This window comes from Neophocaena asiaeorientalis, unplaced genomic scaffold (genome assembly GCF_003031525.2).
Source record: "Neophocaena asiaeorientalis asiaeorientalis breed wild unplaced genomic scaffold, Neophocaena_asiaeorientalis_V1.1 scaffold524, whole genome shotgun sequence".
Classification (NCBI taxonomy): Eukaryota; Metazoa; Chordata; class Mammalia; order Artiodactyla; family Phocoenidae; genus Neophocaena; species Neophocaena asiaeorientalis.
Genome location: NW_020172144.1, coordinates 2448540 through 2463022, shown reverse-complemented (window position 1 = coordinate 2463022; position 14483 = coordinate 2448540). Strand labels below are relative to the sequence as shown.

The window sequence follows — 14483 nt, the reverse complement described above, 5'->3', positions numbered from 1 at the left end:
AAAAACAGTCTAAAAGGTAAAGGATGCCACTGCTAGATGAATGATAGGTTGCAGAAAGATCTCTCCATAATGGGTAAACAAGTCTTCTATAAGAAGAGGAGAAGGGAAAATATTGACAATGAGCCCTTCAAAAGAGAAGCAGTGCTCAGGCACACATTCCAAGTCTGAAAAACAGCTACTAATCAAGAAAAGTCTGGCATTAATAATGGTATGAACTAGAAATTGCAAGGTTCAAAGAAAGTGAGAGATACCATCTGAAGTAAAGGGAAGAGGCTAGTTTCTTGCCAATCCCTCTCTAACTCTGACCATCTATATCTGATCACATTATTGCCCTGCTCTTAGTTCAAAAGTGATTTTTCCTTGTTCATGAGATCAAATCTAAACTCTTTTGCATTCTGATCCCAATCTATGTGTCCAGCCTCCTCTCAGTCTGCTCTCTCTTTACTGTCACCAGACCCTCCCACCACCCTTCCTTTTCCTTTCACCACGCTGTAAATAATTCTAGTAAAGCAATTATTTTCTTGCACAGTAATGATTATTTTCCATATCCTATCACCTTAGAAAATATAGCAAGCTACTTGAGGACAAAAACCATTTTTTACGATCTTTGTATTCCCAGCACCTAACAGAATGCATGATACCTAATAAATATTCAATAAATATTTCTTTAATGAATGAATGAGTGCTCTTCAGTGAAATGGTCCATATCAGAGATCAGAAAAAAGGACTTAAATTCTTGTTTTTAAAAGTAAGAGTATAACACAAAGTTACCCTGATTTAATAAAATGCAGTGTTGGACACAAACACTTAGAATATAAAAATATAACTGCATGAGAAGTTAATTGTTTCAAGATTTGTCACCCTCAGATAGTAACCACAATGCTCACTCTCCCCTGTAAAAACAAGGTGTCAAGATTTTAATTATGAATCAACATCTCTCAGCCATGGGGTATATAAACTTCTTCTGAAGACCAGACTTCTGCAACATTTTTTTAAAAGGTATACAGAAAGGTGTTCTTACATGTCTTTAAAAAGAAATTGACAGTTCCTTGTGAATTGTAAACTTTTTATTTAGAAACAATTGAACTCTTCCTGCATTAAATTCTTGGTTTTGTTCTTCAGTTGATGACATTTGCATATAAAACAATACCTTTGTTTCTTAGATCATCTGCTTCTGAAATGAGATGTATTTATCTTCTACAGAAATAACTTCTCCTAATCATGACACAACTAATTTTGTTATTCTAAATATGGGATATCATCAGCCATGGTAAATGTATAGCAAGGGCAATTGGAACTCCAGAGAAACAAAGATTTTGTTTTTCATGACATTCACAAAAACAATCCTATTCTAGAAAATGTAATCTTGTATTTGAATAAACAAGAAACAACATTTCTAAACTTTTACCTAATTCAGCTACAAAAATGGAAAATTTTAAACTCCAGATTTCATAGCAGAAAAAATATTATTTTTGGCAGCCCTTGATAAAATAATACTTGGAAATTGACTGAAAAATACTGCTAATATTTCAAATTACTAGCATTTATTTACAGTAACTCAACATTCTTGAAATGTAAATTTAATCTCTAACTGAAAAGAACTATTGTAATAATAAACTGGCATTAGTTACTATATGTATAGGAATGCTAGTATCATTCTGAATGTATTCTTATTTCCTAATTCTTTTGATTACCTTTTGCTGTTAGCATTTACAACGCATCTATTTTAAAAATGACAATTATTTACATCTATAAGTGGCCTTGAAATAGTGACTTTTTTGGGCCATGGTGTGTGTGGTTAAAAAAGTAAAAATAGGCTTTATAAGATGAACCTAGTTAGAATCCTGATTCTATCTCTACCCCCTCCTAGCTGTGCACAGTAAGTCCCCTACATACGAACAAGTTCCATTCCGAGAGTGTGTTTGTAAGTCCAACAAAGTTAGCTTAGGTACCCAACTAACACAATTGGCTACATAGTACTGTACTGTAATAGGTTTACAATAGTTTTCACACAAATAATACATACAAAACAAGCAAACACAAAAAATAAAGAAAACATTTTTAATCTTACAGTACAGTATTTTGAAAATATGGTAGTACAGTACAACAGCTGGCATACAGGCGCTGGCATCGAGTGAACAGGCAAGAAGAGTTACTGACTGGAGGAGGGAGAAGAGGTGGGAGATGTTAGAGCTGAAGGATCGTCAGCAATAGGAGACGAGGGCAAGCTGCAATCTCACTCACGCCTGACATTAATGGAACACGTGTTCGTATCTTTGAAAGTTCGCAACTTGAAGATTCGTATGTAGGGGACTTACTGTACAGATTACATTAGAAAAATTCTGATCCTCAGTGCCCTCACCTTTAAAAAAACAGGTTTCCTATCACAAAAGTTTATTCCAAATATGCAATGTACATATATAGCATGTGGCACATAATACATGTTCAATAAATAGTTACCTTCATCCATCAAAGATTAATGCCTCCCTATTTGGTTTTAGCCACGCTAACCTTGTTGGAGTTTGAGGGAAGAACTGAACTTGTTCTGCCTCACAGTTTTTATACTAGCTGCTCTCTGTGTTTGGAAAGCTCTTCCCGTCTATTTTTACAATAGTTGCCTCTTAGCATTCAGGTCTCTGATTAAACCTCTCTTTCCCTGAACATTCTATCTGTAGAAGATTATATTTTCCAAAGACAGTTGTAACAGTATCTCCCATCTCACATGCTCTTTTACAATGTAGAGGTGGGGTCTGTGTTACTACCTCTTAAATATGTGTAGGCTTAGGAATTCTAAACCAATAAGCATATGACAGAAACGATGTGCAGTTCCTGAAACAAAGCCATAAAAGGGGATTCACAGAGAAATGTTCATAGCAGCATTATCAGCCAAAACCTGGAAGCAACCCAAATGTCCATCAGCTGCTGAATGGATAAATAAAATGTGTTTATGTTCATACAATAGAATATTATTTGGCCATAAAAAGGAATGAAGTATCAATAACATGCTGAAGCATGGATGAATCTTGAAAACATACTAAGTAAAAGAAGCCAGACACAAGAGGCCACATATTGTATGATTCCATTTATATGAAATGCCCAGAACAAGCACATCTATAGAGACAGAAAGTAGATTAGTAGTTGTCTGGGATGAGGGGATTTAGGGGAGGAACTAATGTGTATGGGGTTTCTTTGTTGTAGTGATGAAAATAGTCTGGAATTAGACAGTGGTGATGATTGCACAAATGTGAACATACTAAAAACCACTACTGTGCACTTTAAAAGGTAGAATTTATGGTATGTGATAACAAAATTTTTAAAAATATACTATGAAGAGAAACTTTCAAAAAACAAATGAAACATTTCTTCATGGTTTGCTAGGTTTTAAAAAAATGGAAGCAGTTTCTAAACTGTTCCCTAGGCTGTTCACTTTTAGAACCCACAGCCAAAATAGTCTGGCTACCCTAAAACCACCAGTATGAGGAAACCAGGCCACTTGGAGAAGCTGAGGCTTTTGAGAGCCCTGTAAGGTACCAGTTGAGAGCCAGCATTAACTGTCAGACACAGAAAGAGGGGAGCTTCCAGATTCCAGCCTCCAGCCAGAGTCACCCCCTGCTGTGCCCCACGTACCATGGAGCAGTCATTCCTGCTGTCCTGACTCAGAACCTTCAATCACATAAAATGGTTAGGTTTTGCAGTGGTCTGTTTTGTAGTAATAGTAATGAGAACACTACCTAACACATCCACCACACCACAACCTCCCTTTATCTAGCTTCTTTTCCTTCATGACATGACACATCTTCATCACATGACATTGTTATATATATATTTTTATTCTGTCTCCCTCCACCAGAAGTGAGTTCCCTGAGAGCAGGGTCCTTTGTGTCTTGTTCGTATAAACACACCACCCAGAAAAATACCCAGTATATAGTAGATGAATAATATATAATTGTTTGAATAAACAAATTAATGAATTAGTATGGAATCCTCAGCATGGGGAGGGCACTAGTTGAAGCTTGCTTTGGTTTGGCATGATTTCCAAAATATAGCTACTGTCATTTCATTAACTCTCCCAATGAAATACTTCCCAATAATTAAGTATGAAAACCCGCACTATTACAAATACAAATTATCACTGTTTCTTTGTTTCTAAGGAAAATCCAAGACGGTTCATAAAACTGTTCACATTCTTGCTGTAGTCATTCAATTATTCTATTTTAATAAATGAAATAAAATAGGCATAATCAAGAAATAAAACACACATGGCCAAGAAATAAAAATGGACTTTATTGTAGTTACCAGTATCCTTGTACTTATATAGTTTATAAAGTTTAACTTATATATATTTTTGCCCTAGAATACCATGTTGAACAAGTGGGAGCAAAACAGATTTGATTCGTGTTGAAATCCAGGTCAAAGTAGTAGACACTGCTATTTTTTTAATGCTTAAATGGTTTACTTTGCAAAACATTATATCAGTGTTATTTTTTTCTATGAATGGAAACATAGCCTACCTCTGGTGCCAGATATTCTGGTGTACCACAGAACGTCTTCATGGTGGCTGCATCTGTGATCCCTTCTTTGCAAAGTCCAAAATCTGTAATTTTTATGTGACCATCTTTATCCAGCATCAAATTCTCCAACTGTGTAGTAAGAAAGATAACATAATTTGTTCTATAGTCTTCAAAAATAGGAAAATACTGTTTTGAAAAATAATTGAATGTTGAGTAAGATATTTTGGAAAGAGGACACAGAGTTAATAGAATGTAGCTTCCTAACTCATGTGTAAAAAGAAACATTTTATCAAATACTTCACAATAATAAATTGATTTTTAAACCCATAGGAATAAGAGCTGTTATTGCATAAGTTCTGAGAAGTAAAGCCTAATTAACTTCCCAAAGCAAACATCAATCCTCTTTTTTCCTGTTTAAAATAAATTGTGATCTAAACAATCCCAAAGAGACAAGCATCTTCTTCTGGATATATGCAGATGGTTTTCAACCATTTCATTTGGGAGTCTGGTGCTACGATAAAATATTCACTCACAGAAATGTTACTTTGGTGGTGGTTATAAATCAAACCTAAATCTTGTTTTGTAAGGTAAGGCAATATCCTCTTTTACAGTTCTTTGTAATAAAGAACTACCAACCCTTTTACACATAAAAAGAATATGAAAGTCAAACATTCAACAGTTAATGAAAACATATAGCACAGGTATTATAAAGTTGGAATCTGTTTGAATCCATTAATACAAAAAGAACAATCTTGAAGACATAATGCAGAAGACGTAATGCAGAAATGCATTCACAAAAGACACGTGAAAAAAAATAGTAGCATGGGCTTCCCTGGTGGCGCAGCTGTTGAGAGTCCGCCTGCCAATGCAGGGGACACAGGTTTGTGCCCCGGTCCGGGAAGATCCCACATGCCGCGGAGCGGCTGGGCCCGTGAGCCATGGCCGCTAAGCCTGTGCGTCTGGAGCCTGTGCCCCGCAATGGGAGAGGCCGCAACAGTGAGAGGCCCACGTATCACAAAAAAAAAAAAAAACAGTAGCAGGATGAATGATAATTAACTTAAGGAATAGATCATTATTCTCCTCCTTAACATGATGATGTATGAAGGCGCCTACCCAAACTCTGAAGTCAGTATCAAATTCAAAATAGAACTCCATATAAGAACATAAACAGACAACAACCATATAAAATGTGATGGTGGTATACTCTGTCATATTATCCAATGTCTTATAAACCAGAGACTAAATACAGTTAAGCAAGCTCAGACAGAGTACACGTCCTTCAGTATAGAACTTAAATGTGCTACCCAACTGAACTCAATGCTCAATATGTTTCGTGCACTGCATAGACTTCAGAGAAGTGAGTCTGTTTTTGACTTGTCTACAGAGAGCTGAATGAACCATAAATATATTGCTAAACCTTTCAAAAATGAAAGTTCTCTTATTTTATCTAAATTCAGAGAGTTTGCATCTTCCTCATGATTCTCTACTAACTGGACCCCCAAATCAAACCCAATTTGCACAAATGGCAGTAAGTCCTAAATAGGGAAAACAATCAGGAACGTCAAGAATCTGTCTACTTCTCTTTCTGCCTTGAAAACCCTTCTCTTCTTTCTGTTTCTGATTTTCTCCCCTTTTTCCTTCTCTTTCAAACAACACTCTCTTCTTCCTCCTGTTCCTACCTTGCCATAACAAGAAAGAGAAGTATATACCGGAGTGTCTGTTGTTTTGTTGAATGAAAATATATATGCTCTTTTCTTAACTTTTAAAAATATGCTTATTGTTCTAACATATGAATACATCATAACATATAAAAGCAAACCATATTAAGTTCTTAAAATACTATATCTTTTATAATACACAAAAATTCTTACAAAAATGTCAAATAATACATAATAATATTGAATAAAATGTGTTTGGTGTATATTATGTCAATTCGCTTTATGTGCTTTACATGCAAAGTGAAACATGATAGTATGCGCTAATGTGCTAATTCTCCACATTCTGACGAGACTATTTTGAAGTGGATAGATACAGAAGTATCACAACATATAAATACTGTTTTTAATACCGATAAGTACATACATTTTTAAATATCCCGATTCATACCTAATTCTCTAATCTCATATCTCATTTCCAAGATACCAAGGGTTGAGGGATGAGGAATGAAATGAGATGCAGGGACAGGGTTTGAGTGAAGAATAGGAACAGGATGAAAGTGACCGAGAGTCCCAGTTTACCTAGAACTGAGGGGGGCTCCCAGGATGCAGGACTTTAAAGTTCTACAACTGGGGAAGTTCTAGGCAAAATAGGACAGTTGATCATTCTACTTGTTTTATAAATCAGCTTAATTACAATGATATAGTCAGAAATAAGGTCAGCCTACGGGATGACTGTGAGAGATGGGGTAAAGGTCACCATAATGGGGATAAGGTAACATATTGCATAGGAGGCAGTAGAGAGCAATGTGCATAAGATTATGGAGTCAAGTCAGAGAACTTAAACGTAAATTCAAGTTTTATCTCTTACTGTGTAACCTATTGACATCTATGTGCCTCAACTTCATCTATAACACAGAGTAAATAACAGTAATGATCCAATGTGATTGTTTTGAGAATTAAATGAGATACTGAATGTAGAACTTAATCAATAAATGTATTGATCATTTATTAAACATGGAGAGTTTAATGGCTGATTCATAATTTATCAAAATGGTGTGTGCTCTTCTATACAAGAGCAAAGTTCAGAAATGGAGCCCTATAAAACACTTTTGTCAGCTCGGTGATGCATGTGGGATCTTCCCGCACCGGGGCACGAACCCGTGTCCCCTGCATCGGCAGGCGGACTCTCAACCACTGCGCCACCAGGGAAGCCAAAAAAAGCATTTTTTAATATGCAACAATTTCTTTTGAATAAACAAATATTTTACAATTTTTGAGCCAGTTATTTTATAATAGTGTCCACCTTCTTCCATCAATTATTTTTCTTCTCTCACCATCCTGAAATGTCATTTTGCTGAGCATGAATGACAAAAACAACTTGTCCATCAGTATGAACAACAGTCAGAGATATATCACCTTAAAAAAATGATATCCCCAAATCTAATCTTGTATAAAGATAAATTGGGGCTAATTTAATATCCAGTCTGGTTTAAAAAATAAATAATAATTTTACGCAAATGCATAACAAAGTTTTCATAAAATATAAGAACGATCAGTGTTATGATTCACAAATGTGAAGGATGCACAGAATCACCTGGTAATCTTTCCAAAGCAGATCAAAGGCTTAGATATATCAAAAACACCTGGAAATCACTTCCTTAGTGCATTTGACACTAACATAAATATTTCATCAAACATTTTTAGGGACCCTTCCACTATGTAAAGGAGGAATAAAAATATTTACAAATCACCTTTCTTTGGTTCTCTCTCCTAAATCTAATGCTTTCCTTCTTCCTTTTCTTAACCATAAAAGGAAAAATGCATATACTGTAACTGACTGTTCAGGTACTCTCTATTATAAAACTTTATATGCATCTGTTTTATTTCCACTGTCAGTCTTAGCATCTGGGATTGAGAGCAGGGCATTATGTTTATGCTTAATGGATGCATCTACCAGCAAAAGCAACGTATGAAGTTAAATAGGAAGTCTGAAAGAAAAGATTATATCTTCAAATCTGGGTAATGCTTACAATTTGTATCAGAGGGTTGTTTGTTATCTAATAGTTCATATTTTGAGGAGACAAAAATATTAGACATCCTAGAGTTTCCATTTAAAAAAGGCAACATTTTTTACCCAGTTGAATTGGACAGGCATTATTTGACAGAGGATCTTGATTTGGTAGATTTTGAAATCTTTTTTCCTCTGTGCTTTGTGAACAAGAAAATATAGCAAGAAAACACTATGCTCCTTTTTCTGCTCTTGCTGGTGCCTAGAATAAAATTAAACTCTTCCTATTAGAAAGTTTAAGAGTTTTTAACTTTTAAAAGCTTTCTAATATACAATTCATATATATTCTAATATCTATCTATGATAAATATACACACACATATATATATATATCTTTTAGGTATCATTTTAATTAAATGGCTGACACTTTGTGATTAAACAAAGGAATGATAATAGCAGTTCCTAAGGCCTCTGAGAACTACTGTAGCAATACCAAAAACAAGACCCTTCACTCACTCTTACAAATCCTTTTTAGCACAGTTACATCAGTACCAAGACTGTCTCAGGCTCAAGAATGTAATAAGAAATTCCTCCCCTGCACACTGCATATTTAGATTTATGGGTATCCAAGTTGCAAATGTCACATGGCTGACCTGCAGGAACTTAATGACCATGGAATTAAGACAGTGTGTTGAAATGCTGAAAGGAAAACTTTGAACCTTCCTAAGATGGAAAAGAATTCACAATATACAACAGCAGAGATCCCATCTAGGTTGGGGTTTAAGAAATACTACATTTAAGAATTTACTACACTTGAGTAACATAGCCCAATAGTATACATTAATGTTAGAGGTGGAAGGGGTTCTTAGTAGCAGTGGCTTAAATTATAAAAGAGGGAATCCAGAGTGACTGGTTAGAAGTGGGAGTTAGAGGATGTGTCTTGAGACTCTGTATGTAAAGTAAGCACACTGTTTCATTCAGACCGCTGGTTTATTTAGGAGCTGAGGAAGATTGGGAGGGCTGTGATATAAGGCTCTCTGAAACCATCCCTTTGTGCCATCACTGAGTCTTAGAAATTATCTAAATCTATCTGGCAGTTTCTCACGTTAACAATGTAAGTGGTTAAAATAACCATTAAATTCTCTGATTAGGTAGAAAACAAGATTAGATTTTCCACAAGTAGAATACAGTAGCAATTTACGCATTATTCTTGCCCCTCCCCCTGTCATAAACTCTTGGGAGAAATGAATTCATTTTTAGAAATATTTATTTATTTTTGGCCGTGTTGGGCCTTTGTTGCTGTGCACAGGATTTCTCTAGTTGCGGCGAGCGGGGGCTACTCTTCCTTGCGGTGCACAGGCTTCTCATTGCAGTGGCTTCTCTTGTTGTGGAGCACGGGCTCTAGGTGCGTGGGCTTCAGTAGTTGTGGCACATGGGCTCAGTAGTTGTGGCACATGCACTTAGTTGCTCTGCTGCATGCGGGATCCTCCCAGACCAGGGATAGAACCCGTGTCCCCTACATTGGCAGGCGGATTCTTAACCACTACGCCACCAGGGAAGTCCCAGAAATTAATTCTTAATGAAATTCCAGTATCAGTACCTTTGCAAATGTCCCTAGTTCAGCCTATTCTATCCTTGGATGGCCATGGTCGTTGAAAAGAAAGGTTATATTGAATACCTACAAAAACAAGAGCTAAGCAGAAAAGAAGTTTTCAAAAAAACTTGTACTACTGACACAGTCTTAGGAGAGATTTCTTCAAATTTTTATGCTATTGTAAAGCAATATCAGTTTTTCCTAAGTAATCACAAAGAATTTGGGTCCTTACTGAAGCAAAATTTAATATCATGACATGTATTGATAAATTATGCAAACTTACTTTTTAAACTACAACAAAAGTTGCAATAATTTATCTGTTGCTGTGAACACCAATTTATTAGGAACTATGAACTGATAAAATGTCTTAAATTAACTTGCACATGAAATAAGGCTTTGCCTCTAATGATGAATGGGTCAGTGGCAAACAGGTACTGATTTACTTGAGAGGTGCAGCTACCATAAGTATCTCAAATGGATTTGTATTTGAATAAACACAAGGTTATTAGTAAGGAGAAGACAGAGACCAATCTGAGACAAATCAAAGTGGGTACCTAAATCAGTTTTTGATAATGTTATTTTGAATATATTTTGTATACATATATTTAAAACATTCCTTCTCTTATCTTTGGCAGCTTTATTCAAATTTTAGATTTACAAAGATCTCCTAGAATTAATCCAATGAATTCCCCCACCTAAAGTTCATTTCATCTCTAGAAAGGCAGAATGGTGTAATAAAAAGAACATTATACCTGGAGCTAGGATTCATGGAATCCAATAATCTTGACTATGTCACCAACTTAGTCCATTACTTTCAGTAAATCCCTTACTCGGCTTCTAGTCTTCAATGAGCTCAGCTGTAAACTATGGGTCAGCTCTAAATTTCTACGACTCTACCTAAAGATCTCATTCTATCATGTGCAATATGGATACAAACAACACGTATAAATTTTGAATGTCTGACTTTTTACATTATCCATTCTTCTCGGTGTATGTTCCATGGATTCTGTCCAATGCTATACATTTACTTAGACCTTTAACTTAAGGTTATATTAAAAAGTAAATAAATTTAGAGAGCAGAGGCCACTTAATTGTCTAATAAAGTTAGTGGTCTGTTTATATGGTAACTACATGGCTGGTATTCATATACAAAGTATTAGCACTGTGGCTTAATAAATTTAGTCTAATTTCATCATCAGAAAGGATGGAGCAACAAAACTCATTAAATGAACTTCAATGTACCAATATGTTGATTCATTAATGAGAAATGATCAATGGAGATACTGACCAAAACGATCCCAATTATATCATTCCTTAATCAATGCTAGCAATCAAGTGAGTATTCTTCTGTTTCTTTAGAGTAATAATTCCATCTTCCAGCTTTAAGCATTTTGGATACATTACTAAGTACTTCAAAATTATTCTCATTTTCTTAAATCCAGGAAATCCTCCCCCTTCTCCCTACAAACAGAATTCATAAAATATAAAGTGGGAATGGTGGGGGGGGAGTAGATCAGGCAGAGAAGAGCTAACTACTTCTAAGTAAATTTGGAAATGCTATATAACTTATGTTTTATCATACCATATAACTAAATTCTTTTTTAAAACTCTGGATTCAAGACATTTAAACATTATAGGATTATTTGGCCATTCAGACATCAGATATAGGGATGCTGAATTCTGCCACTCCTGGCTATAAAAAGCTGCAGGCTAAATATAATCATATTGTTGATTCATATCCATCTCTGGTCTATTTGGGCACTTAGTTGATCATCCCTGATATAGATACAGTTGCATAGTTCATTTTTCCTAAAAACAGAGTTTTATAGCTTCTTTAATCAATAATATGTTAAGAAATAAAACAATAAAGAAGATGTGGCACATATATACAATGGAATATTACTCAGCCATAAAAAGAAACGAAACTGAGTTATTTGTAGTGAGGTGGATGGACCTAGAGTCTGTCATACAGAGTGAAGTAAGTCAGAAAGAGAAAAAAATACCATACGCTAACACATATATATGGAATCTAAAAAAAAAGGTTCTGAAGAACCTAAGGGCAGGATGGGAATAAAGATGCAGACATAGAGAATGGACTTGGAATTGAGGACATAGGGAGGGGGAAGGGTAAGCTGGGATGAAATGAGAGAGTGGCATGGACATATATACACTACCAAATGTAAAATGGATGGCTAGTGGGAAGCAGTCACATAGCACAGGGAGATCAGCTCGGTGCTTTATGACCATCTAGAGGGATAGGATAGGGAGGGTGGGAGGGAGACGCAAGAGGGAGGAGATACGGGGATATATGTATATGTATGGCTGATTCACTTTGTTATAAAGCAGAAACTAACACACCATTGTAGAGCAATTATACTCCAATAAAGATGTTAAAAAAATACATACTATATTTCACTGTCATCATGTAAAATAATATTTTTTGAGATAGTTACTTCTTAGGGATCATTCATAATACAAATGTATATGATAGCAACATCTTAAAATAACTTAGACAACTGCTTAAATAATTAGATAACTTAAGAATCACAGGTGTTTAAACAGGAGGGAATGGGAGTGAGGGGATAATTGTGATTTCTCTTATGTGCTATAATATGTAAATATATACCTTATTTCATAGAAACAGAATTTCATAAAAGACTAGTATAACTTCTATCTCTACAAATCATATTTTAAATGAACTAGTAATTGATAAATAAAGCAATTCTGTGTCAGATTTTAATAGGTCAAGATTATCATATGATTTACTTTTTAAGAAAGTAAGATTGTCACATTTAGAACTTGTTCAGAGTGTGTCATGGTACAAATTTCCTTAATATGACCAATCTAATTCAAAACAGTGTCACGAGAATTACTGCTATCTTTTATGAGTTACTCCGGGGGTCAGCAAAATATGGCTTGTAGGTGAAATCTTGCCTACTGCCTGTTTTTGTAATTAAAGTTTTACTGGAACACAGCCAGACACGCTCATTTACATATTGTCTGTGGCTGCTTTCACCGTACAACAGCAGCACTGAGGAGTTATAAAAGACACTGTAAGAGCAGCAAAGCCTAAAATATTTACTATCTGGCCTTCACAGAAAGTTTGCCAATCCCTGAGCTATTCTGAGGGTCTTAACAGAAAGAAACTTAGAGAAATAAAGTCACTATTACTGATAAAAGAAATACAGTGCTTTTCAAATGGAAATTAAACAAATTGATAAAAGGCTATATTAAAATGCTTCAGGTATTTAAACCCACTAAAAATTTAATACCAAATCAAATATTTTCCTTCCCCCAAGTAATCTTATTTATTATAAAAATTTCTTCATAATACATCACAGGATGTTAGAATAATGAAATTTATTTTAAAATGTCACTTGCAAAGTTACTTGACTTATAATCAGATGTTTAACATTACTCATTACACTTTCAGAAAAATGAAACTATTATTGATAGATCATATTTGATCAGAGCAGTCAAGAAGAACTTATTTAGCATGTCAAAAACTCGGACATAAAACTACTACACATTTATCAGTGAATGAAATTTCCTGTCAAATACAGTGAACCAAATTCTTAAACAGAGTGGTTTTATTTCCCAACTAAATCTGCTTTTCTCCAAACTGTGTAACTTTGTAATTACTTTGTGTTTGTCCCTACAGCCTCTGCAAAAACAAATTCTGATTACTTTTCTTTTTTACCTTGAGATCACGGTACACAATCTTTCCGGAATGTAGATAGTCCAAGGCAGAGACAATTTCTGCACCATAGAAACGTGTGCGGTCCTCAGAGAACACCCTCTCTCTCGACAAATGGAAAAACAGCTGCAGAGTAAACAGCAGGGACAGGATTGTAATAATTACTGATTTAGTGGGGGAAATTAACACAAACATAAAACACCTCTCATCACCATATTGTGATGATAGATAGTGTACTCTCAGCGGACACTGAGCAGTCTTAGACAGCAGCTGGCTTATCTTTTCCAGGTTTCCAAGGGGAGACTGCGAGCTGTTAAATCAGCACTTTAATCAATATACCAATCTTGTTTAAGGCATTCTGCTTGCTACCCATTTAACCTTCAGTTACCAGAGGAAAAAGTATGCATCATCAGATTACATCTCCCACTCAGTATACTGTTGCTTCACTCTTTCAAGGATTAGGTATTGAGACTTTATTAAAATAAATGCACATAAGCATAGATGGAATATTTCGACTTAATTATCTGAGTTACACTTGATTTCAAAGGAAGGACTGCTGATTTGTGGAACCTTATTTATGTGAACTTGTTAAATTCTACAACTCTTGATTCATCATGATACCTCTAGAAATGTTTTCAATGTTTAAATCCATGTTTTCTGCAATGAGAAACTGTGAGGCTTTACATTTTCAATTTATGTTAGTAATGCCCAAAATGGACTGAGAAGCTCCCATTATTCCCCTAATAGTTCTCAATGCATACTCTTCCTATTTCAATAATAACTAACTATGACACCAACCTTTTCTCATGTAATCACTTAAAACTATAAGCCCATCCATTTCCTGTTAACAACAGTCAACAAATATTTATTGGGTTCTCACTGTGGTCAAGCATCCAGCTCTGCATTTAGACAGCCTCTTTATTTAAGAAACTGCCCGTCTCAGCTCTCAGTTCAATAATGTATATGAGGAAGGAGCTGGTTTCAGGCACTATGAATTGACTACTGACCTTTCTGT

The 14483-nt window shown here is 35.2% G+C and overlaps 1 protein-coding gene across 6 annotated transcripts in view; it reads right to left on the bottom strand.

Annotated features, from left to right (window-relative positions):
- Window positions 1–14483, bottom strand: part of AKT3 (AKT serine/threonine kinase 3) — a 368454-nt gene that overhangs the window by 93710 nt on the left and 260261 nt on the right. For all 6 annotated transcript variants that reach the window (XM_024754282.1, XM_024754297.1, XM_024754306.1 and 3 more), the window contains 2 exons: window positions 13472–13594; window positions 4512–4640 (listed from right to left, as the gene is read on the bottom strand). In XM_024754282.1, coding sequence (XP_024610050.1) covers window positions 4512–4640; window positions 13472–13594 — 252 coding nt within the window. The remainder of the gene's footprint in view (window positions 1–4511; window positions 4641–13471; window positions 13595–14483) is intronic.